This window comes from Petromyzon marinus, chromosome 36, assembly GCF_048934315.1.
Source record: "Petromyzon marinus isolate PM22_M1 ecotype Great Lakes invasive population chromosome 36, UKy_Petmar_22M1.pri1.0, whole genome shotgun sequence".
Lineage (NCBI taxonomy): Eukaryota > Metazoa > Chordata > Hyperoartia > Petromyzontiformes > Petromyzontidae > Petromyzon > Petromyzon marinus.
Genome location: NC_133702.1, coordinates 2924180 through 2952090, shown reverse-complemented (window position 1 = coordinate 2952090; position 27911 = coordinate 2924180). Strand labels below are relative to the sequence as shown.

At 44.9% G+C, this 27911-nt stretch overlaps 1 protein-coding gene across 1 annotated transcript in view; it reads right to left on the bottom strand.

The window, feature by feature from the left end:
* Positions 1 to 27911, bottom strand: part of LOC116949408 (metabotropic glutamate receptor 8-like) — a 290056-nt gene that overhangs the window by 150372 nt on the left and 111773 nt on the right. The window contains exon 8 of the mRNA XM_032966701.2: positions 5185 to 5385. Coding sequence (XP_032822592.2) covers positions 5185 to 5385 — 201 coding nt within the window. The remainder of the gene's footprint in view (positions 1 to 5184; positions 5386 to 27911) is intronic.

The window sequence follows — 27911 nt, the reverse complement described above, 5'->3', positions numbered from 1 at the left end:
AATATGTAAGATAGATTGTACAGTATTTTAAATCAATGAATATTTTAATCAATCTAATCATGTCCATGCTTTAATAAAACATGATAATTACTTAATGTCTGTCGAGGAAAAAGTAGCATATACATGTTTATAATCTATATATATTACGACAAATTACGTGACATGGGTAATTTCAGACACTTAAAATGCAAGCAGTCTCTGTCCAACAGTTGCTATTATCTATGGGATTATGAGTAAATAAAATGGCTCATTTCCTTTTTTTATCGGCTGTAATGGAGCTTGAAGTCCCCTTGCCACCCAAGAGCCATGGCACGTTTCCTATTCTCCCCGTGCAAACATTCAAAGCCACAAAAGTAGCCCTACATCTCTTTGGCTTAAGTACCGCTCCACAGTGCCTCAATTATAATAACGTTCGAGGCTACTTACTGCAAGTTGTGGTACTTGGTTCCAACAAACGTGCAATGGGACCAATCTTAGCCGAACAGAGTGAACTCGAGCAGATTTGCGTGACACTGGCAAATGTCAATGTGTGGCAGCTTTATCCACAGCTCCCCAATCGACGCAATCCTGTAATTTCTCCAGCATAAGTTTGGACAAATACGTTTTTAACGAGAGCTATCCATCACGCGAAACCCTTGGCGAGTCACGCTGTCACAAACCAACACGTGATACATGTGTGCGCGCGTGTTTCGGTGCGCGCGTGTGTACGAGGTGTTGGCCACCAGCCTCCTCGTGTGGCATACCAACCTTCATAAGTGCTCGCTAACAACACTTACCCCAAAAGTCTGTTCAGGCTATACGGGGGATCTTTGTCTTTGTTTAGGTGGTGGGGAGCGGTAGTGTAGTGGTTAGCATGCTGTGCTACAAACCCCCACGACCCAGGTTTGATTCCCGCTCACAGCCACCGCCAGTGACGATTATCTGAACCGGTTCTGGGCCTCCCCTAGGTTGACTCAGCCTCAAATGAGTACCTGGTGCGGTGTGAGACAAAGGCGGCTGGGCGTGGTGCTGGACACCCATCCAATTGTGTGCCGTGCCAGAACTCATAGGTGCTCTCTAACAGCACTTGCTTGAATAGTGTGTAGGGCTGTATGGGGCATCTCTTGTTCCAAGTGCGTGTGAATATTTACGTGAAAGATGATGCCGAGCAGCTGGCAGCAACAATGGGAGACGGAGGAGCGATGCGAACAATGAGTAGAGCATTGGGTAAATAAAACGCAGGCATTTGGAACAAGGGAATTGTGCATTTTGTATTTCTCTGTGACCTTGAGCAGTGGAGCCATGAATTCTACACCTGTCTCGTGACCTACCAGCAAGCCTTTTGCACTTAGCCTGGCACATATGCCGTGATAACATCACTGCTACTTGGTGGTGAAGTGTGGATGGAGTTTGTATGTTTGCTTGTGCCTGTGTGCGAAGGGAGAGAAGTGTTCGAGTGGTGTGGGATCGTTGGTGCAGTGGTTAGCATGCTGGGACTCCCATAGGTCAACTCAGCCTCAAATGAGTACCTGATACGATGTGTAAACATCACCACTCGGGAGGCAAAGGTGGCAGTGTGTGATGCTGCTGGACATCCACCACCTCGTGTGCTGTGCCAGCATTCATAGGTCCCCGCAAATATCACTTGCCCCAACGGTCTGTTAAAGGCTATACGGGGGGTCTTTGACTTTTTTTGTGGGAGTGTTGGCACAATGATGAGACAAATGAAAGGAAAATAGGCAAGGCTATAAATATATATCTGTGTGTATTTACATATAAGTACCCTGCCACCTAAGATACATCATTTTAGAATTAAGTTTCTCTGCATAATTGAAATGGATTCACATGGTCCCATATTAAGCAGGAGCTAAAACCAAATCCCTAAACGTCGTTGTGACAATAATCAAAATGAACCAACGTGAATTATGGTTGTGCATTGTAAGCGAAGCAAAACACAACAAATGGATGAACACAATGATGCCATGTGGTTATGAAAATTTGAATTTCATTGCCAGCAATGGAGTCACCTCGATTCATGCCCCACATTGTACGTGAATGTACAGTCCGCTCTAAGACACCGTGCATTTTCATGACGCGAGTTGGACAGAGCACGATGAATGTATCAGGGAACACGTTTTTTTATTTGATCACGTGGATGCGAATTGGATATAACGCGATCGAGTGAACAGAACTACGTCGCACGAGTAGGAATACGCTGTTGTACGGCTGCCTCGGCGTAGCATCGCACAAGGCGGGATGCTGCTGGATTCTTCTAGATGCTACCCACGCGCCTCTTTGTTCAGCCTGCGTACGCATCTCACGCGTTATCGCGGACTGTGCATTACCTCCATATTATATATCATTTATTATTACGCGATTTTCCCATAACACCCTCGTTCCTCAGAATCGCAACCACCGCGTGATAGGAGACCAGACTGTAAATAATCCCCTTTTATGTACCCAGCAAAACTGCACTGAATATTAAGGTTCGAGATAGAAAATTGGTGAATAACGAGGGAATGGTTCCCTTTCCTAGGGCAAACTTTCTGTCTGGGACCTTTCCTTTCTCTGTGTTACTTTGTATTGGCATTGGCTGTCACTTTTGGACCGATGTCACCCTGGGAAAAGAGACAAGAATCTCCGTTGGTGTGTCTCCCGGTAATATAAAGTGAATCAATCAATCTGTCGATCAGATACGCGCAGTGTGTTAAATCAGTGAGCTGATGGATGGTGTGGAATGTGTTTGCCGATGTCTACGATGCAGATGCCGCTGTTAACCATTTCACTTCGTGTCCCTCCTATTCTCAAGGTAATGCTTGAGACAATTTCCTGGCACAGCCGTTAACCATGCATATTTGATCTTACTTAATTATACCAGGGAGAGCGTGCGATTAATGTGCAATTAATTAATACAAGGTAAACATGTACTTAAGAATGAATGCAATTGTGTTTTAGCAAAGAGAATAAATGTTATATGATGTTCTTAGGAACAATGGTATGTACTCTGATCCCATATAGCATACCCTTTGTGCTACAGGAATGGTCCCAATCCCAAATTTACTTCCTTATTTATACTGGAAGATTTGTATATATATACAAAATTAAATAAAAACATTCACACGTACAATTGAACAATTCATTACAAATATCAATGAGCACAAATCCATGGGAAAATCCCTGCGTACGAGGGGATAATTCAAATGTCCACTCAGGCAGGTTCTTGAGCCCACATTAATCATTAATCTCCTGGTCACCTCACACCCCAGCTGGTATAGGAGTCTCCCCGACCCTTGCCTCCAAAATATAAGTGTGACTCCTGCAGCCATGTTATATTCTTTATGATCAGATTCTACAAAAAAATAGCTCTCTGATCTGATCAGCTGGTTGGGATCATAGCCAACTGCTGTACCACCACTCGGAAAGAAATACTCCGTGACCTTTTGTTATAGAAAGTTTCATGAGTTTCACTTTGTCATTGGAGAACTACAAAGGATACGCTATTCATGAGTCACAAATGTTTCCTCTAAGCCGGCTTTGTCGTGTCAGATTACAGCCCAGGCAGGGGCAGGTGCAATGAATGGGCAAAGATACATTAGCTCTTGCTCTATTCTGATCTTCCCATTAAGGCCACCTTTTCATTTCTCTGCTTCCAGTGACCTTTAGGGACATTTCCGATCTGAGTTTGGCTGCTGACAATTCTTGACGTGGACAAATAATCAGGTGGTTTTAGTTTGACATCCCTGATTTTTCACGTGCCCAACACACGCTTGTATCACTACTGCAGCAGCAGCAGCTCACAGTTGGCTATCGACGGTAGTAAGCAATACAAATGCAACATCGAAGTTTTACGTCGAAAGCGGTCGCGCAATTTCAGGTCAATATGAAATCAAAGCATTGGGCTACGTTTCAATTAATCCGTCACCAACATTGCAACGTGCAAATGTGTCTTGCGAGCAGTTGGAAGCGATCGTCCTTTGGCAACGATGGAGGGCAGAGGAGCAGTGTTCACGACAATGAGCACAGCGTCGGGCGAACTAAAACAGAGCAAGTTGGCAGTGCGGAGCGAAGGTGATGCATTTGCCAGTCATCTCATTCAGTTAATGCACAACACGTGGGTCTGTCCCGTGACCGGCCCCCTGCCAGTGAGCCTTCGACACTTAACGCTACTTCAAAGTCCACCTAGCTAGGGGAAAGTGCTGTGGCGATGTCGTCACATATCTGAATTATTATGGGCCATCCTTAGGTGAGCTCAGCCTAAAATCAGAGCATGGTGCGGTGTGTAAACATTAGCGCTGGGGAGACGAAGGTGAGCTTGATGTGGGGGCTGACTTCACTATCACCACCACCAACACCACCACCACGTCGTGTTGTATATCAGCCTTAATAGGTGCTGCTTCCTAACAGTGCTTGGCCACATGGTCTATTATGCTAAACACAAGCTGTAAGTATATATGTGTATGTCGGGGTACACGAACACATCCGAGTGTGCGTGTCTTTGGCTCTGTAAATGTGCATCTTTGTGCGCTCACACGCATGTATGAGCACACACGCACACATGCGCATGCACACGCGCGCGAGCTCCACAGTGAGTTTGTTGGTGGAGTGTGGGGGGCTGCATGGGGCTGTTCCCCCTCTGCTGAAAGCTCAGCACCCTCCTCAGCCACCCCCCACCCCAAATATGCATTCTTGTAGCCAATTAAAAAAAAATTGCTAAAATATGTAATGCCAGCGGAGGGTTTTAATTCAACATTAGCCAGTTTGGCGAACACGCTTGACCGTAAGGAGTGTGCCCGTGTGTTTTTGTCTCGGTTACAGCGAATCAGAATGTGTGCACTTCCAGGCTAATCTACAATCGAGGAGCGCCCAGGGCTCTTGCTCGAAAGCAGATCGTATCGTTACCCATTCTGCTCAGCCTTTAATGGTCGATTCAAGTTAATCTAATGTCGGCGATGTTGCGTGTACGTTGAACTTCTCTCGCGCCGTACGTAGCCAACCGTGCTAATAGGGGGTGCGGTCGTTTCATTACTCCATTTAGTTCGGACTTGAACGGTTTATTTAAAGTGTATCTAACGTCAGCGAAGATGTTGTGCCGCTGCCGCCGCATCTTCAAACGAGGGCAAGCTGCCGAGCACGCCAAGCGCGTGCGGGCTGAGCGAGCGATCACCATGGGACCGCGCGGGTCTGCGGTAGGGGGTTGCGTTTCACCTGTGAAGTTGACCTTGCGAATGTAGCGCAGCAGCTCCTGCCCGTTGACGGGGTTCATGCGCGGGCAGAGCCCCACGGCGTCCGGGCACAGCTCCTGGTGCATGCTGTGCAGCGCGTGCGCCATGGCGTACACCGCGTCGATCACGAACGGCACCTTCCCTTCTTGCTCGTACGGGGCGTCCACCCCGATGCGCTCCTCGCCTGTGCAGACACAGTTCTTCAGGAACTGGTGTGTGTGTGTGGGGGGGGGGGGGGGGGGGTGTTATTGTTGCTAAAAGTTTTTTTTTTGGGGGGCGGGGGGGTGTTTCGCACGGTCGCATGCTCTTCCCCACGTCCGTTCAGGCCCGTGCCAATTGTCTCCCGGGCATCTGCCTGGTACCTTTCAAATATGTCTGCATCACAATTGGCGACCAACGAGGAAAAACACCCCCGGGCACTGCCATCAAACTCCTCCCCGACGCTCCTATCGATCGACTCCCGTGACGCACGGCTCACGCTGGATCAATTGGCATGAATCAAGTGAGTTCATTGCGCCTGCTCCAAGCAAACTGCACAAGATACCCACGTGAGAACTCCTCTTATCTGTGACCCGATTACCCACAACTCCTCTTGTCTGCTGGAACTGTAGTTTCAGGGAAAGAAAATAAACTCCAATCATCTGTTGTCCTATTACCCACAGATTATGCTTAGAGTTTTCCATCTTGCTTTGTTGAACGGATTCATATCATGTGCATTGTTTGGTGGATGATGAGTCACGTGGCTAATTCATTCTGAGCGATTTATCCCCCCAAGAGGGTCCTGCTGAGTGCAGTAGAGGGCGCTAGACGCGATGTAAAAAAAAAACTCCAAATGAGTAAGTTGCGGTTACGTTTTTCAAACTTGCCAAATTTGGACCCTGACGCCAGCACACAATGGCCCACCCTTGCGCTTGACACCGGGGGATGTTTTAGCATCCACCGTGAAGTGGACAGCGCACATTATGGTGCTTGTTACTCACAGAGTAATAACCAGGGCGGACGCTGGATTCCAATCGCGGACCTTTGCAACAAGTGGTGAACGTGCTACCGAGGGGTTATTTCACCACCACAATTGCCTGGCGCAGCACTGTTGCCTGATACAGCACCAGTGCCTGATACAGCACCGGTGCCTGGCGCAGCACTGTTGCCTGATACAGCACCGGTGCCTGGCGCAGCACTATTGCTTGATACAGCACCAGTGCCTGATACAGCACCAGTGTCTGGCACAGCACTAATGCCTGATACAGCACCAGTGCCTGATGCAGCACTGTTGCCTGGCGCAGCACTATTGCCTGACGCAGCACTGTTGCACAGTAGAACATTTTTAAAACCAGGGTAACCCTAGATGAACGTCAACTTATCTGAGCCATCAGCAGATTCAACAGTAATTCAGATTTTTGATACGTTACACCCTGCTGATGAAACCCAAAAAGTCAAAACCTTTGAAGACTTTTGAATTAGAAGCAAGTGTTGTTCGTGAGCACCGAGATATACAAATACTTTAACAAAGACAAAGATCCTCCGTGTAGCCTGCATAGACTGTTGGGGCAAATGCTTTTAGCGAGCACCTAAGACAGCCGGAAATTCGCAGGAGACGAGGGAGTGTAGCCATTGCCATGCCCGGCCACCTTTGTCGCCCAAGTGCTGATGTCTAGACACTGCACCAGATACTCATTTAAGGCTGAGTCGACCTATCGGAAGGCCAGGAACGGTTGCGATATCATTCACCATTTATGTTAGCCATGGCCAGGAATAGTTTAACATGTAGGCTTTCGCGACCAATATTATTCATAATAAAGGTTTTTGGGTTAAATACACACACGTAGAAAATGTTAAAACAAAAAATATTTACAGAACAGAACAGGAGGATAAATTGATATTTAAAATACCAAGTGACATACATCTTTCATATAATTACACACATTTAGTAAAGCTTACATAAACAGGTATGGTTAAGTGGTGCCTTTGAGCTATGTCTCTCCATCTCTCCTCCGGGAACACTTGATTTTAATTGTCATATATTATTAACAAGTCGGTAATTGCAAACAATGAATGTGCTGCATAGTCTAAGTGAATGTCAAGGGCGCCCTGTAAGTTAGCTGAATAGCCGAGCCCGTGAGAGCACAATATTTGTTACGCAATCTGAACTAATCAGGGTTACAATTCCTCGCTTTGTTTTCTTGCATTGACGCAAATCAATGTCGAGCTAACACAGGGACCGTGCATTATGATGGGAACCTCTTTTTTTAAAAATGTTTCCGAAGGTAAATTTTTTAAAAAATTACATTATTGTAAACAAACCTTCTTGGGGGCAGCATCGTCAGTTATGGTCTACCAACTGCGGGATGATTGCTTTCCTGGTCCAACGTTGTCACACGACGCAACAAACCATCTCACTCCTATCATGGGACCTCTTTTTTGCCAGTGCAGGCCAACCAGTTTCAAAGACGATGCATATATTTTCAGAGCATGTTTGTTTGCATGTTCACCACAAGTACTGTGTGGTTAATGCAGACTTGATTCCTTGCAAAAGGTGTAACAGTCAAGACTTACTTCTCTCTTTGTAACCCGATTCACCTGCTCCCTTTCCTGTCTCCGAATATAAATCCGACCGTGAATATGTTTGCATTTCTTTGTGTTCATTTCAGTTTATGTGCCATTTCATTCGCCAGTGTACCATTTTTTTTCTGAGCCGCGTCACAGATGGCTGAATGCAATGATTGAAAATGTTCTTCTTCAGGGACATTGGTATGGCGTTTAAATACGATATGCAGTGTCATGTCATGAATATAATTTTTGATCGAAAATGGAATATTGTATAGAGCAGTTGAAAGCGTAAGCCATTGTGTTAGTTCTTCAGCCTGAATCCAACGTAATAATACGTTTAAAAAAACCTCATAAACTGCTTGAAATTACTTACAGCCCTATGTCAATATACTGCCGTGTGAAGGCTTAACTGTGCCTTTCAGGTATTGGTTGCTTAAATAACTCTAGGATCTCAGATTTCCCTTATTTTTAATAAATCTCCCAAGTAAGAACACGAATGTATAATCATTGTTTTATTATGTATCCCTCGAAGCCACACTGAGGTGTAGGATTATTATGTTTTTTTCAGGAGGCTCCTGCATTTTTTTTATTTAAGGATTTTTTTGGCAGTGTTAATACGTTGTGGGAGGAAACCACAGAAACCCGGATAAAACTCAAAAATGTAATCTGCCCGAGATCATCCGTGGGCCGTTTTGTAAAATAGGAAACCTCGTGGTGAAACTTTCAAAATTATCCTAATGAAACACCGCGAGGAGTCATTTTGAGGGCAATAATATTTGTTGGAGCGTACGGATTATTTAAAGCAAAGGTTTGGCCTGTGTACGCACCATCACCACTTCAGCATTATGAAAATGTAATTCTGTCCGAGTACATCCGGAACTGCATTGTTTGACGACCCATGTATCCCTTATCAAGATAATGGGACGCATTATTTCCCTCCGAATTAAAGTCCTAATTGATTGACGCACTATTTCAAAGTGAAAACAAACAACATCACGTCACGATTATAACAATGATAACGCGCATCTTTAGAGCGTACGAGAAGGTTTCGTCTGAAATCGTGGACCCGCCTGTGTACAAAACATGAAGAATTCACCGTCAGGTTTTCTCGTATCACCCTAACGCCTTCCATCACGCGACTCTATCCGAGACAGCACTTACGCTGCCAGAAATTAAGCCCCGGGCTTTGTAGATAAACGCTGCCGTTATCTTCAAGGGTTGGAAATGCTGCCGGACATCAGTGGAGATCATGGAAACTGGCCATAAGTAATCCTTCCCTCCTGCGTGATAATCCGCTCCCAAAGCACCGTGTTCAATGTAAAATAGCCCTGCAAGGTGGAGATGCTTCTGTGAGAAAATGCACATTAAAGTGAAGTTTTGATAAAGCAGGAATTTCCAACTCCATTCCTTATGCTGCCCTATATAGTCTATCCATCGACGGCAGCCAATATCACTCACCCCACCCTGTAAATTAAACGGTGAACGTCACAGAGATCTGTTGATTGGTAAACAGAGACAACAGATTGGTAGACCTGGGACACCTTACAGGACGTGGGTGCCCCCTGTCCATCACACAGAGGGAATATCTCTACAAGTGTTCAAAGTTAAAGTTAATTCAGTTTAGCGAGACCACGTCTTGGTGCTGTGCTGCCGCAGTAGAACGGGTTCACGAAGTACCGAATCGGAGCCAGGATGGTACCATTGAGATAATAACGTAAACTGTGTAGACGAAAGGAGCTGGAACAACTTAAACGCGTGGCTTGGAGGTTCCAAATGATTTTGGAATTGAAAGAAGCATCATCTGATCCACCTGACGAAGTGTTCAAATTGCAGTCGAATTTTTGTGCAAAGGTTCACATGCAAAGTCTGCGCAAAAAGTTCCACAAAGGCAGTCGGAAAGAGCTGTAAATCGGCCGATTTTGAGCTCTTCATGCGCAGAGAAGCACAGACATAGCAATGATACAACTCTCTCTCTCTCGAATGGGCAATTGTAGGAGCATGGGGAGGAAACGTTGATCGTGAGTATTATTTAATGGCTTATAATACAAAACACAATGCAGGATTGTAACTGGCTGCGCATAGAATTGCATAAGTAATGTTGCAACTCACAAGCATTGATTACTTTGCGTATAGGAAAAAAAAAGTGACATTACACAGACCGTGTTTGTATAGAAATTAACAACGCTATCAATAATGCATGTATAATTAATACTTTGGTCGAGAGAAAACATTTACGGGAAAAGACAGTGCACCTGTGCACTTATAAAGTATCTCGTGACAGGAGACGGGGGGGTTGTGCGTGCACACACACACGCGAGAATCGGGGAGGGACTCGGCATCCTTGAGTACAATAACAAGGGGGGCTATCTTGTAGAATTAATGAAACAAAGAGAGGGTGGGGGTAATATTTTCGGACTCAGGAACCACATTTTCCAATGAGCTCTATTATTTGTCGCACGCAGTTTTTTTTTTTTCCCCAGCGTGATATTTTGCAGGAACGTATCCCCCGCGTTTGATGAGGCCTGCCTGTAGTGTCAGATTCAGGAATCACCTATAACACGACATTTCAGGCTCTCGATATGAACATTTATTTTGCAACCCTATAGTTGTTGGTATGTATGTTGAACTTCTTTCGCACCGTACGTAGTGAACCGTGCTAATCAGAGGTGCGGGGGAAGGATAACAAATTGCATTGTTTGCTTTAACTGGCTGATCTGCCCCTACTGGACATCTGTAAACAAGAGCTTCATAGTTCATTGGATTACTCCAGGATACATGAAGATATATACGTGTATGTGAGTGTTCAGTCATTGCTCCACTTTCTGATTAACAGCCAGATAAAGCCAATGCACTTGACTGTTATCGAGCCACATGCGTCTTTGTTTGATTCCAAATGGTTTTTAGCACAGGTGTTCTGTGAACTCTGAGCACCGCATTGCGAATAAATTGAAAAGTGTCTATGGCAGCAGTACAAGGCAATCGAAATACATAAATAAATGGACAAATATATTTGCTCGAATGCCAAACAATTAAATGCGACACATTTTGTTTACGTCTTTACTTATGCGGGACTTTCATGATTTGCATAAACCAATGATAAAGCAGCATGATGTGTACGATGCAACGTGTCAGACTAAGGCTGGAGGCGGTCGTCGTTGTAACCCTAAAAACACGGTTACGTTATTGCATCAGATATTCCATAAGAAATGTATTTCGTCACAAAAAAGCAATGTTCTAGGATATATTTATATATGTGAATAAATATACATTTTTGTTATAGTTATAATAATATTACAGATCTTACTGTAATATATATTTTCAGCAGATAACATCAATAAATAATACATATACAGTCCAATTGCATTGTTTTAAACACATACATACTTTTTCTAAAATAATGTTTTTTTCTGATTTCATATCAGCTGCATTACGCCGATTCAAGAAAAACAAAACATTCAGAAATTTTTATCCGGGAAGATATTTTCGTTTACTATTTCTCTTATAATTCCTATCTTTGATATGTAAAAAAAAAGCGACATTATCTGTTCAAGACTCCATCGTATATAATTGTCAACAGAGAATTGGAATAATGAACAAAACACCTGAAGCAAATATCTCACTGAATTTCCCGCCGAGGTAGCTGTTTGTAGAAATGAGCATTCATCACCTTGAGCGTCTCATTAAAAATGCATCGCACCCTCAGGTGGTCCCCGGGAAATTAAAAAAAACGGAGACGTCTTCGACTCCATGACATGGTTACGTGACTTGCCGTCACGCGGGCTGCGTCTGTAACTCTGGGATTTACCAAATAAAAGCCCAGCGCTGCACACTCAGGACTTTTTCCCTGCACATAAATTTTATTTTATTTCACATTCAGCCATAATCTGGAATTAGGTAAGGAGAAAAACATGCGAACGCATGATTTCATTTTATTTATTTGTTTTGGCAAAACTTGAATTTCAAAAGCGTCGCGTTGAAGGACTGCCTCGCAAATGTGAACTACTTTTATCGTGGTTAGTTTGTTGTACTTCCCCCCGCACCTCTGAACAAATACTGGCGGAAGGGCCTTTGCTGTTGATGCCCCCAGGGTCTGGAATGCTATCGCCAATAAACTGCAACTTGGATCACTACCTGTGAGATCTTCACTCAAAACTGCTCTTGAGGAGCTGTACACCCCTAGCTGCCACTGCTGTGCAGTGGTCTGAAATCAAAAACATCGCTCCGGATGACCGCTGCAAAGTATGATCTTGAGTTTTTATTTCAGTGTGCTGATCTTTAAAGGTGCATCGACATTTTTTGATACTCCCACTGATGATCCTGCTGTTATGGAGTGACTCATGCTGCCAGCTGTGGCTGCAAAGTTTAGTCGTACGTGTTATGTATATCGTTTATTGTTAAATTTGAATCACAGTTCCTATGATCACTGTTACATTGTTTTTAGAGCTTTATTTTGGTGATTCCGAAAACGTATTGTTTAGCCATGTTTGTTTGTTGAAGTACAGAGTTAGCCTGCTAACTTTAATCTAAATTGTCTTATGGTTGTTATTGTTTGACTTGCATCCCACTGGGATTTTTGCACACAGCGTTGATATACGTTTTTTTTTTCTGGAAGATTTTGCTGTTTTTTTCCTGGATTTTTCTGTTGCGCATCATCACTTTAAGATGTTCTTTGCTCATGTTTTTGTTTGTTGCGGTTGCACCCGAGTCAAGAGCGTGCATGGCTCATAGGGCTATACCTAATAAATGAACTGAACCATGGTTGTCTACGTATGATGTGAAACAAGTTCAACATGCATACATACATAAACAATGCCCTGTGCTTCTGGCTGCCCCCCCCGCCCCCCCACCATTGGCACCACCACATCGTGTTGGTATCCTCAGCCTGTAACCTCTCACTGCTGGGCAAAGGTCTCCCCCATTCTCCATCCCATTCCCTCCTCCCCTTGGCTGCTCTTGTCCAGCAGTGAGCTCCGAACCCTTCCGAGTTTGTCTCGCCATCTCTTCCGCTGACCTCCCATGGCTTCCCTTCGCTCGGTCTCCCTTCCCCTCGAGTGAATCCGTCGCTCAGTCTCTCGTCAGTTGTTCTCGCGACGCCTGCTCACCATTTCCAGTGGACCTCCTTTTCTCCAACAACAGCATCGGTGATCCCCGTTCTTCGCCTTATTTATTCATATCTGTACTAAACTATTTTACTTATTATTACCAACACACTTCTTGCCATAGTTTCTCGGCAAACTTATACATTTAAAAAAAAATGTTTACTTTTAATGGGTTAAAAGCTAGCCACACGTAACATCAAGTGCGAGCTTGGCCCAATAAGGTTTCTGTGAGAAATCGGATCGCCTCCTTCCCGATGGCGGAGGGGACATGGCTTGCGTGTCAGATGCATTGTTTGGGAACCCGCTAGCGATGCATCAAACGATACATTTGGAATATTGTGCATTTTCCCAGTTTTAGCTTATGGATCACGAACGTAGTCGCCAACAGTTGAAACAAGAAGCTACACATGTTTACCAAATAACTATATCTATACCTCGATCTTCCTTCTCTGACCCCGCCCACTTACCCTTTGGCCTGCACCCATCTCAGGCCTATATAACACCCTGCTGCAGAAGCTCTCTTGCTATATTTTTTCACCTGAGGACGATTGCTTTTGTTGCGATCGAAACGTCGTGATTTTTTTAAATTATTTTTCTATCTATGTGACTTTACCGAAAGACCAAAAGAGTACAAATAACTATCGTTTGATGCAACGTGGGCTGCCCTCCGAAACAGTCACGACATCGCGGGGTCAACGTGAAAGAGAGATCAGTGGTGTCCCCATATGGGTACACTTAAGGGATGTGTTGGACATGGAGCAAACGGCTCAGTAGACTTTAACTCGATATGAAAAAAGAAATGGCTGCCCGCTAAAACTAACCGTTGGTGGTGTGCACATCCATTGGGCCCCAAAAACAATGGTCAAAACGCTGCATTCCTATCACAGGGGTCACTGTTCTGATAACAAATTGTTGTACCAAATACAGCAGCACAGCCAAATAAGCATTGTATCAACAGCGTTGGGATGATGAGTTACACGTGTCGATCTAACGAACCCACGAGGGATGATGGTGCTGCAGACGCCGTACTCTGGGATTTTAACGTGCAACCTATCTTTCAGCATCAGTCGCGCACTTTTGAGTGCAGCAATCACCCTGTCTGCACCTTGCTTGCGGCTGCGATCAGTGACGCGCGCAGACAGCGGTGATGAGTGGGCAGCTGAGGAAATGAGTTTTCTCGTCGAGCAGATGTTTTCCGTTTGAGGGTCAAGAGGCGAATTGAGAAAGGCAAGAAAGAGAGAGAGAGATCCTCCCGACAGCCTGTTTGAGACTTTTGGGGCAACTAGTTGGCAGGGTGGCGTAGTGGGTAGCCCACAGCAAGAGGGGCCTGGGTTTGATTCCAAACTTCAGCCTGGGGTTTATATGTACTACCCCTGTTCTGCATGGACTTCCTCCGTTTTCTGTGATTGCCTCCCCATGGCTAAAACATAATATAAAATATAACAATTGGTATTAGACAAACATCCAAGTGCGTAAAAACTAACAAAACAATTGCTCATTTGGGATCACATCTTATTCCTCTGCTGTAAACAAATACAACTCGGCACAACCCCTCACGGAAGCGAGAACCAGTCTTACGACTCCTTGAGGCTTTCCTTGGTAAACGAGCAATAATTTAAACTCACAAACTCCCGTATACCAGGCGAGGTAGTTTACATCTCTTCACCGTGGTGCCAATTATAATTGTGTACGTTTAGCGAGCACATATCAAGGCTGACACGGAACACGATGGGGTAGTGTGGTTAGCAGCACGCCTGGACGCTTTTGTGTCCGCCATGCTGCTGTTCTGACGTTTGTGCACTCAACCCTGGTACTCATTTCAGGTTGAGTCGACCAAGGGGAGGCCCACGACCAGTGCAGATATTCGCCACTGACGTTGTGGTGATTACAGTTGGTGTCGCAAGGAAATGTGACTGCTTGTGAGCACAGGATATTGAATCAGATGTTTTATTTTGCTTTATTGATCATAGGGCCATGGAGGATGAGATGCAGGCATGATGAAGATGGTGGTGGTTGAAGGAACTTTCCTTCCTTGCTTCCTTGAAAGTTGCTTTCTTAAAAAATATGTTATCTTGTCATTGCCAATCTACTCGTTCAGGCCCAGTCTCTCCGCTCAGGAGCAACCTTGGCTATGGACGCGGTCCCTCCCTTGCCGCCTGCTGTCTAACAATCTCACGGCCTCGTTCGTCGTCTTTCCCCTCTGCTCTGCGTCTTCCATTCACCTCCGTCGGTCCGACTCGGTCTCTGTCCGCCGCTACTTCCCCAGGCCCTGCATTCTCGCGCGCCTCACCGTATTCGGCATTTGTCTCGGCGTCTACTCGCGAGTCGCGTTCCCACCGCTTGCACCACTCTGCTTACTTGGATCTGTCGCGACGGCGTTTTGTCTCGTCCGAGTTCTCTCCTGACAAAGCCTCGAAACTGCCGCTACACATCCCTCCACGAAACCCGTTTCTCCGTCGTCAACAGCCAGCTGCTGGAGTGGCAATGCAAACTCACGTCACGTGGCGCCGCACTCGTCCTCGTCGTCGAGTGCGCTAACCGCCACGCCACCACCTACCGCCCGCAAGGAAGGTGGTGGCGGTGAGAAATGCCAACCCTGCGTAATCGGTGCGCGGGTTTGATCGCTCATCTCACATGGAGACACGGCCGCCAGGTGCAGCCAAATATGCACACCTCCCCCACTTTCCCGGTGCTGCATGCGAGATTACTTTCGGTCGCTTTGGCTTCTGATCTCACCGTCGCGGTGTCAGGTACGCAGCCCCGCGGCAACCTCGCATTGGGGGTGTGTTCCGCGATGGGTGCTATCGTGGCCCCCACGCTGAGCTGAATTAGGCTGCAAACAACACGCAGCGGCGACAGCGCCACTTTCAAACGAGTTCAGGTATCAGACGCGGAGTCTTGCTTTGTGGGATGCTCAATAAATAAACACGCGTGCAATACTTGAAACGTCGGTCACAAAGAGGCAGCTTTGTGACAGGATTAAATACAAAAGACTTGAGCCGTAGTTATTTGCCCCATACTGTATATATATTTTTTAATATTCATAATGGCATGATGCTTCTTTGTCAATCCACTGCTGGATGAAGGAATCCCCACACCGAGTCAAGTCACGTGGGTTGCTTCACTACGCTGGTCCGCGTGGACTGTGGCTCGTGCAGTTTTCTACAACACCAAACAGGCATTTATCCAGACTCTTTTTGTTGCCTATTATCGTTGTTTTCTCATTGCTAATAAATTGACAAGGCAACAGGCCAACGATAAATTATGTCCATGCTGAGATTCACCCTGGGTACTACCGCGAAGGTTATCGCAGTCGTGCTGAGTGGCTCTACTGTGTGCTTTCGGGTTGTGCCCCGTGCTGTTCAGCATAATTGTCTGATGTCAGTCCCTGAAGAAGCTTCTGGCACGTGGAGTGAAACGTCAGACACCATGCTGAACAACACGAAAACACATCGAAGAGCTACACCCCATGTTCTATTCTCTTTCATCATCCGTCCCACTGCAATCCAGCGATTAACTAATACGCAAATGCTAAATTAAACGTCAACTATTTTTGATGTTACCAGGTAAGACCCACTGAGCTACAGTGAGGGAAAAAACGTATTTGATCCCCTGCTGATTTTGTACGTTTGCCCACTGACAAAGAAATGATCAGTCTATAATTTTAATGGTAGATTTATTTGAACAGTGAAAGACAGAATACCAACAACAAAATCCGTAAAAACGCATGTCAAAAATGTTATAAATTGATTTGCATTTTAATGAGGGAAAAAGTATTTGACCCCTCTGCAAAACATGACTTAGTACTTGGTGGCAAAACCCGTGTTGGCAATCACAGAAGTCAGACGTTTCTTGTAGTTGACCACCAGGTTTGCACACATCACAACCTTCAGCTTCCTCCACAGATTTACTATGGGATTAAGGTCTGGAGACTGGCTAGGCCACTCCAGGACTTTAATGTGTTTCTTCTTGAGCCACTCCTTTATTGCCTTGGCCGTGTGTTTTGGCTCATTGTCATGCTGGAATACCCATCCACGACCCATTTTCAATGCCCTGGCTGAGGGAAGGAGATTCTCACCCAAGATTTGACGGTACATGGCCCCGTCCATCGTCCCTTTGATGCGGTGAAGTTGTCCTGTCCCCCTAGCAGAAAAACACCCCCAAAGCATAATGTTTCCACCTCCATGTTTGACGGTGGGGATGGTGTTCTTGGGGTCATAGGCAGCATTCCTCCTCCTCCAAACACGACAAGTTGAGTTGATGCCAAAGAGCTCCATTTTGGTCTCATCTGACCACAACACTTTCACCCAGTTGTCCTCTGGATCATTCAGATGTTCATTGGCAAACTTCAGACGGGCATGTATATGTGCTTTCTTGAGCAGGGGGACCTTGCGGGCACTACAGGATTTCAGTCCTTCACGGCGTAGTGTGTTACCAATTGTTTTCTTGGTGACTATGATCCCAGCTGCCTTGAGATCATTGACAAGATCCTCCCGTGTAGTTCTGGGCTGATTCCTCACCGTTCTCATGATCATTGCAACTCCACGAGGTGAGATCTTGCATGGAGCCCCAGGCCGAAGGAGATTGACAGTTCTTGTGTGTTTCTTCCATTTGTGAATAATTGCACCAACTGTTGTCACCTTCTCACCAAGCTGCTTGGCAATGGTCTTGTAGCTCATTACAGCCTTTTGTAGGTCTACAATCTTGTCCCTGACATCCTTGGAGAGCTCTTTGGTCTTGGCCATGGTGGAGAGTTGGAATCTGATTGATTGATTGCTTCTGTGGACAGGTGTCTTTTATACAGGTAACAAGCTGAGATTAGGAGCACTCCCTTTAAGAGTGTGCTCCTAATCTCATCTCGTTACCTGTATAAAAGACACCTGGGAGCCAGAAATCTTTCTGATTGAGAGGGGTCAAATACGTATTTCCCTCATTAAAATGCTAATCAATTTATAACATTTTTGACATGCGTTTTTCTGGATTTTGTTGTTGTTATTCTGTCTCTCACTGCTCAAATAAACCTACCATTAAAATTATAGACTGATAATTTCTTTGTCAGTGGGCAAAAGTACAAAATTATGCAGGGGATCAAATACTTTTTTCCCTCACTGTATGTTAGCTCTTTTTCAGAAACGACCAAATGAGTAGAAGGTCAATGAGTAAAAAAAAGCAGTTCGAAAGAAATGAGTTGTCAATATAGATGATGATTTACAAATTGCATAGCTTAAGTGGCTTCCTAATATCGGAAGGAAGAGCGTTCCAGACGGCTGCAGAAACGCATCTGAAAGCGCGCGATGCGGTGACCGTCTTTGTTCGATGGCTTGACAAAAAGCCGCTGCTGTAAGGATGACCACCGGAGTTTCCGTGATGGTTAATGCTCCTGGACGGTTCCTCTATATTTATGAATTGTTCGTACACAGGTGATATTTGTTTCCAATGCACTTCTACGGTTATCTTTACGTGGAAGCCATTCCATGAACAGGAGGGCAATACACCATATGTTCTCGTTTTAGGTTTCACTCTATTATAGCTTAGTTCTTGAGAAAGGTGGTGTCAAATCACTTGTTGTGACACATATCAGAAGCCATTATAGCACCTGGAACTTTATACTTTCATCATCGGCTCAGAATGTACACTCACCCCATGCAGGAAATAATTGGACTGCATATACTGTATATGCATATATAGTTTTACAAATTTATTTTAGGGTAGTTTAGAATATTTTAACATTCATATATGTATGTTTACTGCATCAATCGATTTCGATATGATATATGTACTTTTGCTCTGTAACAAATATGAGCTGTATATTAATAATATAAAAGCAATGTAATTGTGCTTATTTATGACAAATCTGCATGTTGATATATATGAAAACATTCAAAACACCACTCAAAAACACGTGCATTCATGCATAAACGACCTATATGTGCAGTTAACAAGATAACCAAATACACTGACAACACACGGAATATCACGCTGCATACCGCCTTGCTCTTTCCCACAAATTACATTTAAACTGTGCACCATATCACGAGTCTAAGAAAATGTCATTTGGAGCCCTGCATCTGACAAAAACTTCTCATGAGATCACTTCAACATGTCCCCTTCATCCACACCAAAGGCACAACCGTCCTGTGCAAAGCTTCGTCTATCACACGTCAATAAATAAAAAATAACATGCTTAAGTCGCAGTCACATTCATGACGAAAAATGTTCATCCAAAAAACAAATGTGCTATGTGATGTGAAGAGCCGGAGACCGTCAATGCACTCTCCTCTTGAGGACCCGATTTAATTACAGTTGGACAACACTCATTTGAACCCATGATCTCAGCAGTTCTGGCTCAGCGCTCTGAAACATCAACCACCACAGCCACCCAGCCACCGGTATCACAGCGTATACGGATGTTAAAAAACAACTATAGATAGACAGCAATTGTGCCAGCACACAAAACTATATCCGGCATTTCCCCACCTCGAGCTACCCATTAATATGTATGCACTGTTCATATTTGGAAGATAGAGTCATGTTTTGTCGTGGTCTGTGTATGCCATTTAATTCGATGTTATCAGCATTTACAGAAGATATCCGTGCAACTAAATAGCAATGTATATGTAAATAACAAGTTACTTTTGCTACATTTAAATTCACATTTGCGCCTTGTTTCCATGCACAGAACACACTGCGTTACAATAGAACACTGATTAGTCTAACTATAATTTATTTTAAAAATGTGTCCATTCAAAAAGCACATCGCTGTACCAACAAAACGGATTACTACAGAATAATTAGATAAGACGTCAATAATAATGGCATTATTGATTGACAAATGAACACCCAGAACCCTCATTGCGTTCGCATCCCATTGCATTCAACTGCCTGATTACAGCGCAGCAATACGCTTGGCGCAGCCGAGCCAAGGATCTGCCTGTTTCGGGATATCTGCCGGGGTTTTTGTTGTTGTTGTTGTTGAGACATGCGATGTAGACTCCAGTGAACATCCCCAGGGAGTTCAAGCTGTGAACGGTAAATTAATTGGCGTGCGTGAACACGAGCCAGGAACAACGTGGCAACCGGTCTTTTCTGCCGGTTCCGGAGCCGTCTGCTCCTGCTCGTCCAGGGTACCCCGTTCATCCAGTCTGGGAGAGCTGCTCATTCAGCCGAACATGAAATGCAAGGGCAGTGGGGGTGGACGTGCCTACCCATCGACAGCTCCCACGGAGTGGAACGCACTCCCGCTCCTCGTTCGTCAAACTGAAGTCCCTTCCACTGTTTAAGGGGCCGTCCATAAATGATGTCACGCGATTTTTGATGATTTTTGACCCCCCCCCCCCTTCCTCGTAAAGACGGCGTCACAAAAAGTCAGATCCTCCCTCAAATATGACGTCACAAAGCTCTGCCCCCCCCCCCCGCCTCAAAACCATTTTTCCATTTTGAAAATAAAACATGCTTCAAATCGCTTTAAACTATTGTCATTGTAGTGCGTATTTAATGTGGCGCTGCACTCTGATGTTGTAGGAGAAAACATGTATTAAAACGTCTATTTAATTAAGTAGAACGTGTTGTCTATATTTATTTAAAGTTGCGCATTTTGATGTGACGTCACATTTCTCACCCCCCCCCCCCCTCGTCACACATCGTCACAAATGTCTGACCCCCCTCCCCCCCTAGGTGCGTGACGTCATTTATGGACGGCCCCTAAGTCGCATTTATAAAGGTTTTGTTTCCCACGGCCTTTCATTGAGTTGACCTTCGTCTGGGTGTGCTGTGTGTCTTTCGAGGAGCGATACATATATAGTTTTGTTGTTGTCTTGTATCGTGTTGTGAGATGCACTTTTTCATGGATGATATATATATTTAAAAATAAATACATTATTGTTCTTTGCATGGTTAAACTCATCGCCCGCTAGTCAACGTTCACGTGACATCACAGCCGTGGAAGATGCAAGTCAAAGTTTAGTGTATATCTGACGTGTGTGGGGGAAGGGCACTACTGATACCAATTTACATGCAGGAACTGCCTGTGGAAATTCCTAATTTCCTTGCTAGAGCATATTCTGAATAACCCAACTGGCAATGAATACCCATTGTAATTTATATGCATTCATAACCCCCACGACCCCCTCTGGCATGTGAAGGGCTCACGAGTGATCACATCTATCCCTCTAGTTAAAAGTTTATCCACAAAACTGGCTGTCCGCCCTGATGATGCTAGCTGTAATTAATGGCGAAACGTCGTACTCAGATTGCAAATGTTGTGGATTTGCTGTCCAGCACACCGGTGTGTTGTACTAATGTAGTGACATAGAATTAGCAATGTAGCAGCATAGCGCTGGCTGCTGGCGGAGAAGGGGATCTGCAGCTTACAGCAGCCCTGACGTCAGCAGGCCACGTGATAGACCAGAGGGGCATGTAGGGGAAAGGCCACGGAAGGGACAAAAGAGGAACCGGCGGGTAGGTTCTAGAAAGGGGGCGTGGCCGGGGGCGGAGCCAGGCCACGCTGACAGAATAAGAGGGGCCCCCGGGAGGCGACCTCGTGGCTGTCGTTTGGAGTGGGATCAGCGTCGTGCTGCTGCTGGAGTCTTCACCATCTCGGCGTCGCCAGTCAGAGGCAGTCTACCAACTGTCCTGACAAGGAAACCGTAGTCGACTCTAGATGGATTTATTGGAAGTGTTAACCCGTTGGTGCGTCTTAATAAACAGAGTGCCTCCAACTATTAGTGTCTCCGATTCAGTCATTACACTCGCAACGAATTGGCATGTTCTGTTTACGTGACAAACCTGACTAGCTGTGTCGGGTGGTGGCAGGTTTAACGACACATTTACATTGACACGATCTAACCAAAAAACACTATCTTATAGAGCCTATTCTGTCCAAAACATGTATATATATTCAATCTCCCACTTAGATGAAAAGTATTGTTTTATTACCCATAACGATGATAGGCTGAGTCAACCCCTGACCACGATTTGAACCTGGCAGGCTTATGAATGTGATTTGAGGACTCTAACCATCACGGCCACCCAGCTCAGTTGTCACCACCACCACCATCACCACCGCGATATATGCTCCTCTCAAATCTGTGTCGGTAAAAGTTGGAGATTGTAAAGGTGCAGCCCTCCAATTGCTCGCACAAACAATTGCTGGCAAAATGGCTTCCACTTGAGGGAGCTCTAGAGAGTCGTTTGCTAAAAAAAAAAAACTACAAGATCATCCACAATCCATATGTAGCTGTTAAAAATAAAACATAACACCCTACTTGGTACAGCTCTATAAAGCTCCCTAACGAGAGTATTTTTTGCCTACTCCTCCATGCTGGCTAGACGAGTGCCCACACTTCACCCCACCACACGCAGCCAGTCGATTGACTGTTTTGTTCCCCGTGTATGTTGCTGGGCAACCGACACCGAGGGATTTAAGAAACCTGCCCCATCGCTTCAACTGCCGCGCCAGGAGATCGAATTGAACCGGTGCCCTCTGGATTGCAGCTCCAGTGTGCTGGCCACTGCAACAGGAACCACCCCCTACCACCACCCCCACCAAAATAAGACATTGCATTGTGTTTTTAGAAAATACTCTCGGTCAAAATACAGGAGCAATTGACAATATAATTTTACCAACATTTTTGCTGTTGGTGTATACATCACATTTGCACTATATTAATATTAAACGTATCTTTTTTTGTTTTGCTCAGAAAAAAAAAACCCTGAATGGAAGTTTAAAAAATAATCATTGCACATTACAGTTTGGTCCACAACAGACCATTTATGTAATTCGAATGAAAATACCCCATTAATTTCTGAAGCGCGCTGAAACACGTTTTTTTTATATGTCTTTGGATGCATCGGCTATGATGGCGGGTGAACAGCAATGGCGTCCAAATCCTCATTTCAAAACAAATCGCTGTTTGTATTATGGATAAATTGCTGTTTTTCAATTTCAGGAGATGCTAACGGAACGTTAAAAACCCCCTTACTTTGGCTGACGTTTCAATAAGGCTGGATCAGGTGCGAGGGCAAGGCGACCCAGGAGAACGGCTATCCAAAATCCCTCCGCATACCTTCACGGATTCGTAATAGAAAATGCATCTCTTTTCGTTGTAATTATTTTATTGATCCCATTTCCTCGCCTAACTCCACCTTTTCTCCATGGAAACATCGATTTAATTTCTTATTTCTTCACACACACACCAATATAACACCACCCATGAACCAATGAAAAATGGCCTTGTTTAACACTCGACCTGCATTACAAACCAATCGGAAAGCGGTGCCATTTCACGCAAGTTTACACCGATCGGACTGTTTTGTTCAATTTTGAACCTCACAGTATGAAAATGGATCCATTACCAGCCAGCAAAGATCAAGTTCTTATAAAGTCAATGTAAAGTGTATTACCCAAACGCAAGATATCGATGCATTCGTTACACCCCCGTTAATTTCCTGGTGGGAAAATAAGTGCTGTGCCAAAAGCTTAGCCAAAGGGATTTGATGAAAGCTGAATCACACGTGTAATCATAGATTGCATCCTGTTGTCAACTAAGTAACTGTCTATCTTTGCTCTCCAAATTGCAATGTTTACGTGATCACACGATATCACTCACCCCAGTTCAGTCTTTACTCAGACACATGTTTTTTTTTAATCGTAAACACTCTTCACTCTCCGACCAGGTGACAGGGTGGTTAAAGCACACGACTCACAATTGGAGGATATGCAAGTTCAAATCACTCTGCCTATTATTTGTGTGGGGTTTTAAAGATGATTACCACTTTCTGGGAAGTCAGCTGTGATCGTCCTATGGATAGACGGGCCCCAACTATAGGCATTTCGTATTTCCAACACAGAGCACCACTCCAATGCTCAAAATGACTTATATTTTTTATCCTTCGGTGCTGTGATATCAAATAAACAAGTCCATGCATTGACCAACACAGTCACACTGCTGAATTTAATTTGTGTTGCCGAGCACGGCCGTGAAAACTAAAATGACAACGGTGTAATGCAGACATTTTTACGCTTATGCAAAAGTGACAATTCGTTCACATATAACCAGAGCTGACACTGGCCTGGAAAGTTCTGATTTATATCTTTGTGACCAGTGAGGCTTTTGACTGAATATCCAACCAAAACTCTAATTTCTGATCATTGTATGATGAACAAAATGTACTTCCATACACATTAAAAGTGTGTCACCGTTAATTGTGTTAATGAATATACCTTTATTAGACCTGTCCACATGTGATGATAGTTAATATCATCAATAAATCTGGGACTTTATAGTCGCAGCTAAATAATCCAAGCGCATGTTTCTAAATGTGGAGAACAAAACTGGAGGACCTGGAAAAAAAATCACCCGACCACCACGGGGAGAGAGGACACGCAAATCTCCAAACATACAACAGGCATTGCTCGGGCTGGGATCGAACTCACAACCCCCTGCATACCAGGCAAGGGCGATAACATATCACTACCATAGCACCTTGTTTTGTAATCATATAACATAGTTATATTACAATATAATATTCAGACTGAGAAATGTTTCGGTACAAGAAGCCATTGAAGACAACAAATTAAGAACATCAACTATTTGAACAATCGGATGCAGTTTAATACGGAGGGGGAGAGATGGCGTGGCGCGGGGCGCTGTGCAGAAGGTTGGCAAGGACAGCGGACCGCACATGAGTGGGACACGCGTGGTAGAAGAAGACATCTTACAATTACTTATAGAGGAAACAAATACTAATTAACTGATTACTAATCTATTATATAATTACAATACCCCCCCCTTCCTCCGCCTCTGATCTCTGCACCTGATGGGTTCAGGTGATGACGCCACCTTGCTGCTCTACTGAAGACCGGAAGCAGGTGGATTGCTTCACTATTCTGCCATATCGCCCGATGATGCTGGATATAATTACCAGCGAAACGTCGTACTACTCAAATTGTAAATGTTGTGGATTTACTCTCCAACACACCGGTGGGCTGAAGTAGCAATTAATTGGCATTTTGTTTACGTGACAAATCCCTTACTAATTGGCTGTGTCGGGTCGTGGAGGGTATCCTAATAAAAAAGAGACCTGATGGTTCAATGAGCCACTCTGTCTACAGGAAAGCTACCCATATGGATGCTTACCTGAAACGGAATTCCCACCACCATCCATCCCAGAATAATTCCCTCATCAAGACTCTGCACCATAGAAGCCCAATGCGTCTCTGACCGGGAACACATTGCCAGTGAACTCAAGCACGTACACCAAGCTCTTAAGGCTAATGGTTACTCCGACTACACAATCCGCAAAGCCATCATGCCAACCATGAAGAAGGACCCTTTTGAAGAGCCATTCAAAACCATCACTTTACCCTACATTTCGGGGATCACCAAAAAAGATCTCCAAAACCTTGAATAAACACAAGATCCAGGTCCGATTCAACACATTACAGAAAATCCGTGATCTGGTTCCGTCTGTAAAATATGTGATTCCAGACATACAGTACCCTGGCATCTACAAACTTAAGTTGCCTCTGTGGTAGTAGTTACATTGGAGAAACCAAACGACATGTCTCGGACCGCATCCGTGAACACAAAGCAGACCTTAAACACGGTAGGACCAACACCTCGGCCGTGACAGATCACTGTTATAATTCAGTAGGCTCACATGACATTGACTTCTCCAAGACAGAGGTTCTCTGCAAGCCATCTGGCTACCATGAGAGATTCGTTCATGAGGCTATCCACATATACAAACACAAAGACAATTTCAACCGAGAAGATAGATTCTGGCTTAGCAATCATTGGAAGGATTTGATAAATCATTTCGGGTTTTAATTGATTGTTCACACTTACGGTGGCTTTCAGACCGCATTCCATTCTCTTTGTCTCCCCCCTCCTCTTTTCCGAACATAGATGGACTCGTCCATCTGAATAACTGCCAAATCGCTCTCTGTGGTGCAAACTTTAAGAAAAAACTGCCACTCTTTTCAAATTTTCTTGTTGTGGTTTTCACACCTGATGACGATTGCTTGTGTTGCAGTCGAAACGTCGTGATAATTTTATTGTTTTATATTTTTATTATTTTATTGTTTCCCTTCTACGTGACTTTACCGAAAGAACCAATAATATGTTCTGTTCTGTTTACATGACAAGCCTTACTAATTGGCTGTGTATGGTGGTGGCGGGTTTAACGACACATTTATATTTACGCGATCTACCCCCCCCAAAAAAAACCTGTATCATGGATGATATTGGTCGCGAAAGCCTACGTGTTAAACAGAAATAATATCGAATGTTAAAATGCTGGCTTGATCCGGATGCATCACCCGAAGGGATTATCCCTGGCGGCCAATGTTAACATTGCAATAGCATCCAAAAGACGAAACAGACCCAAGAGGACGACTGTAATCTAAGTGAGATGGAATCACCGATCATGCATATATTAGCTAATCACAAAAAGCCCACACATGGCCAAAGACGCGCCTACGGGGGCAATGCCACGCTTATTGTCTTCCACGTGTGGCTGATGATGATGAAGGCCTGTCCGAGTTTATCGTACGACACGCCCACTGCGGAGATGGGGTCATTCAATCAGCGACTTTGGGGAAGCTAGAAACACATTCCTGTGGAGGGAGCTGGTAGGAACGTTGGGTTGCTCGGTCAATGGCCAGGGTCAACGGCGGCATGGTCTATTCCGCAAATGCGCCCGACTGTGGGGGCGGGCACAAGCCGGCGTGAGTAGGTTAAACGTTGAGTTTTATAAGGGCACCACGGGGTGACCAGCCCCTCCCCACCCAGCCCCACCCTCCCCTCCCCACCCAGCCCCTCCCCACCCAGCCCCTCCCTCCCCAACCAGCCCCTCCCCACCCTCCCCTCTCCACCCAGCCCCACCCCTCATATTTTTGGATGCACGACGGACGGACGGACACAATAATCTCCTGTGGGCTGGTGTAACCAGGAGGTTCCTACCAGTAATATTGTTGCGCTGTGTTACAGGTAGGCATGGCAACACATCGGGGAACCTTTATCCAGCAGTGGTCAGATCATGGCTGATGATAATGGTGGATTGTACTTGAGTCGTCCTACTTACTCATACAACAGAACATAAAAAAAACAAATTTTAGGACAGCCTCTTGATAAAAAATAAAAGGATTACCCATACCATGTTTTACTCGAAAATATGTGTGTTTTGTCAACGAATAACCAAGCTCGAGTGACAGAGACCACAAACTGCAAACTCACATTGCTGTAATGGTTTTTGTAGGGGGACGCGGGAACTCTATGGATACGGTATTACAATCGTTCCCGTCAATGTATTACAGCCAGCCAGGGCCCAGTGTCAAACACACATTTTCATTACCTATGCAATTTCAGGCGTAGTTTTTTTTTGAAGTGTGAAACATTAATTAAGTGAAGTCAAAGTTAAAACGAGCGAAAACTATTTTAATATCGGCCCTTAACTAGTTATACTACTCATGGGTGAAGCGCTATGGTTGTAATCCCCCAATTACCTAAAGGATTTATCCGAATGCTTAGAGTACATATTGTGTTCCAGCCATGACAAAGCAGGGTATGTTTAGTTTTGGAGGAACCCTCAAAACTCCTGAGATGCAGCCCCCCCTAAAGCCCCTTGCGTTAATCCCGGCCATTGTCATAATTGGTAAACATGAAAAGCTAAACACTGAGTAGCTCTCATCAAAGCTGCCAGCTGAGAAGCACACTAGCAGCACACAAGCAGCAGAGACGTACATTAGTCCTGCTCAGCATGTGTGTGTGTGAGGAGACGCAGATTTTGTTAATTAACTTTGCTTTTACAGATCTCTTAAGGGCTGGCTGCTACCACCATACAATCCCCATTTCCTTGACGAACGAGCCGCGAGGCCCGCTGTGAGAGTGAACGCGCACCAATCCCTCCGGCGAGATGTCACGGGGCTCTTGCCACCTGGCCGAGCATTTCACATTTTCAAATTCTGCCCCTGCAAATTGTTTCTCCAATTCTCTCAACAGTCATTTTCCTCCCACCCCCCCCCCCCCCCGCCAAACTTTGCAGAGTAGAGTTCTTGCACCCG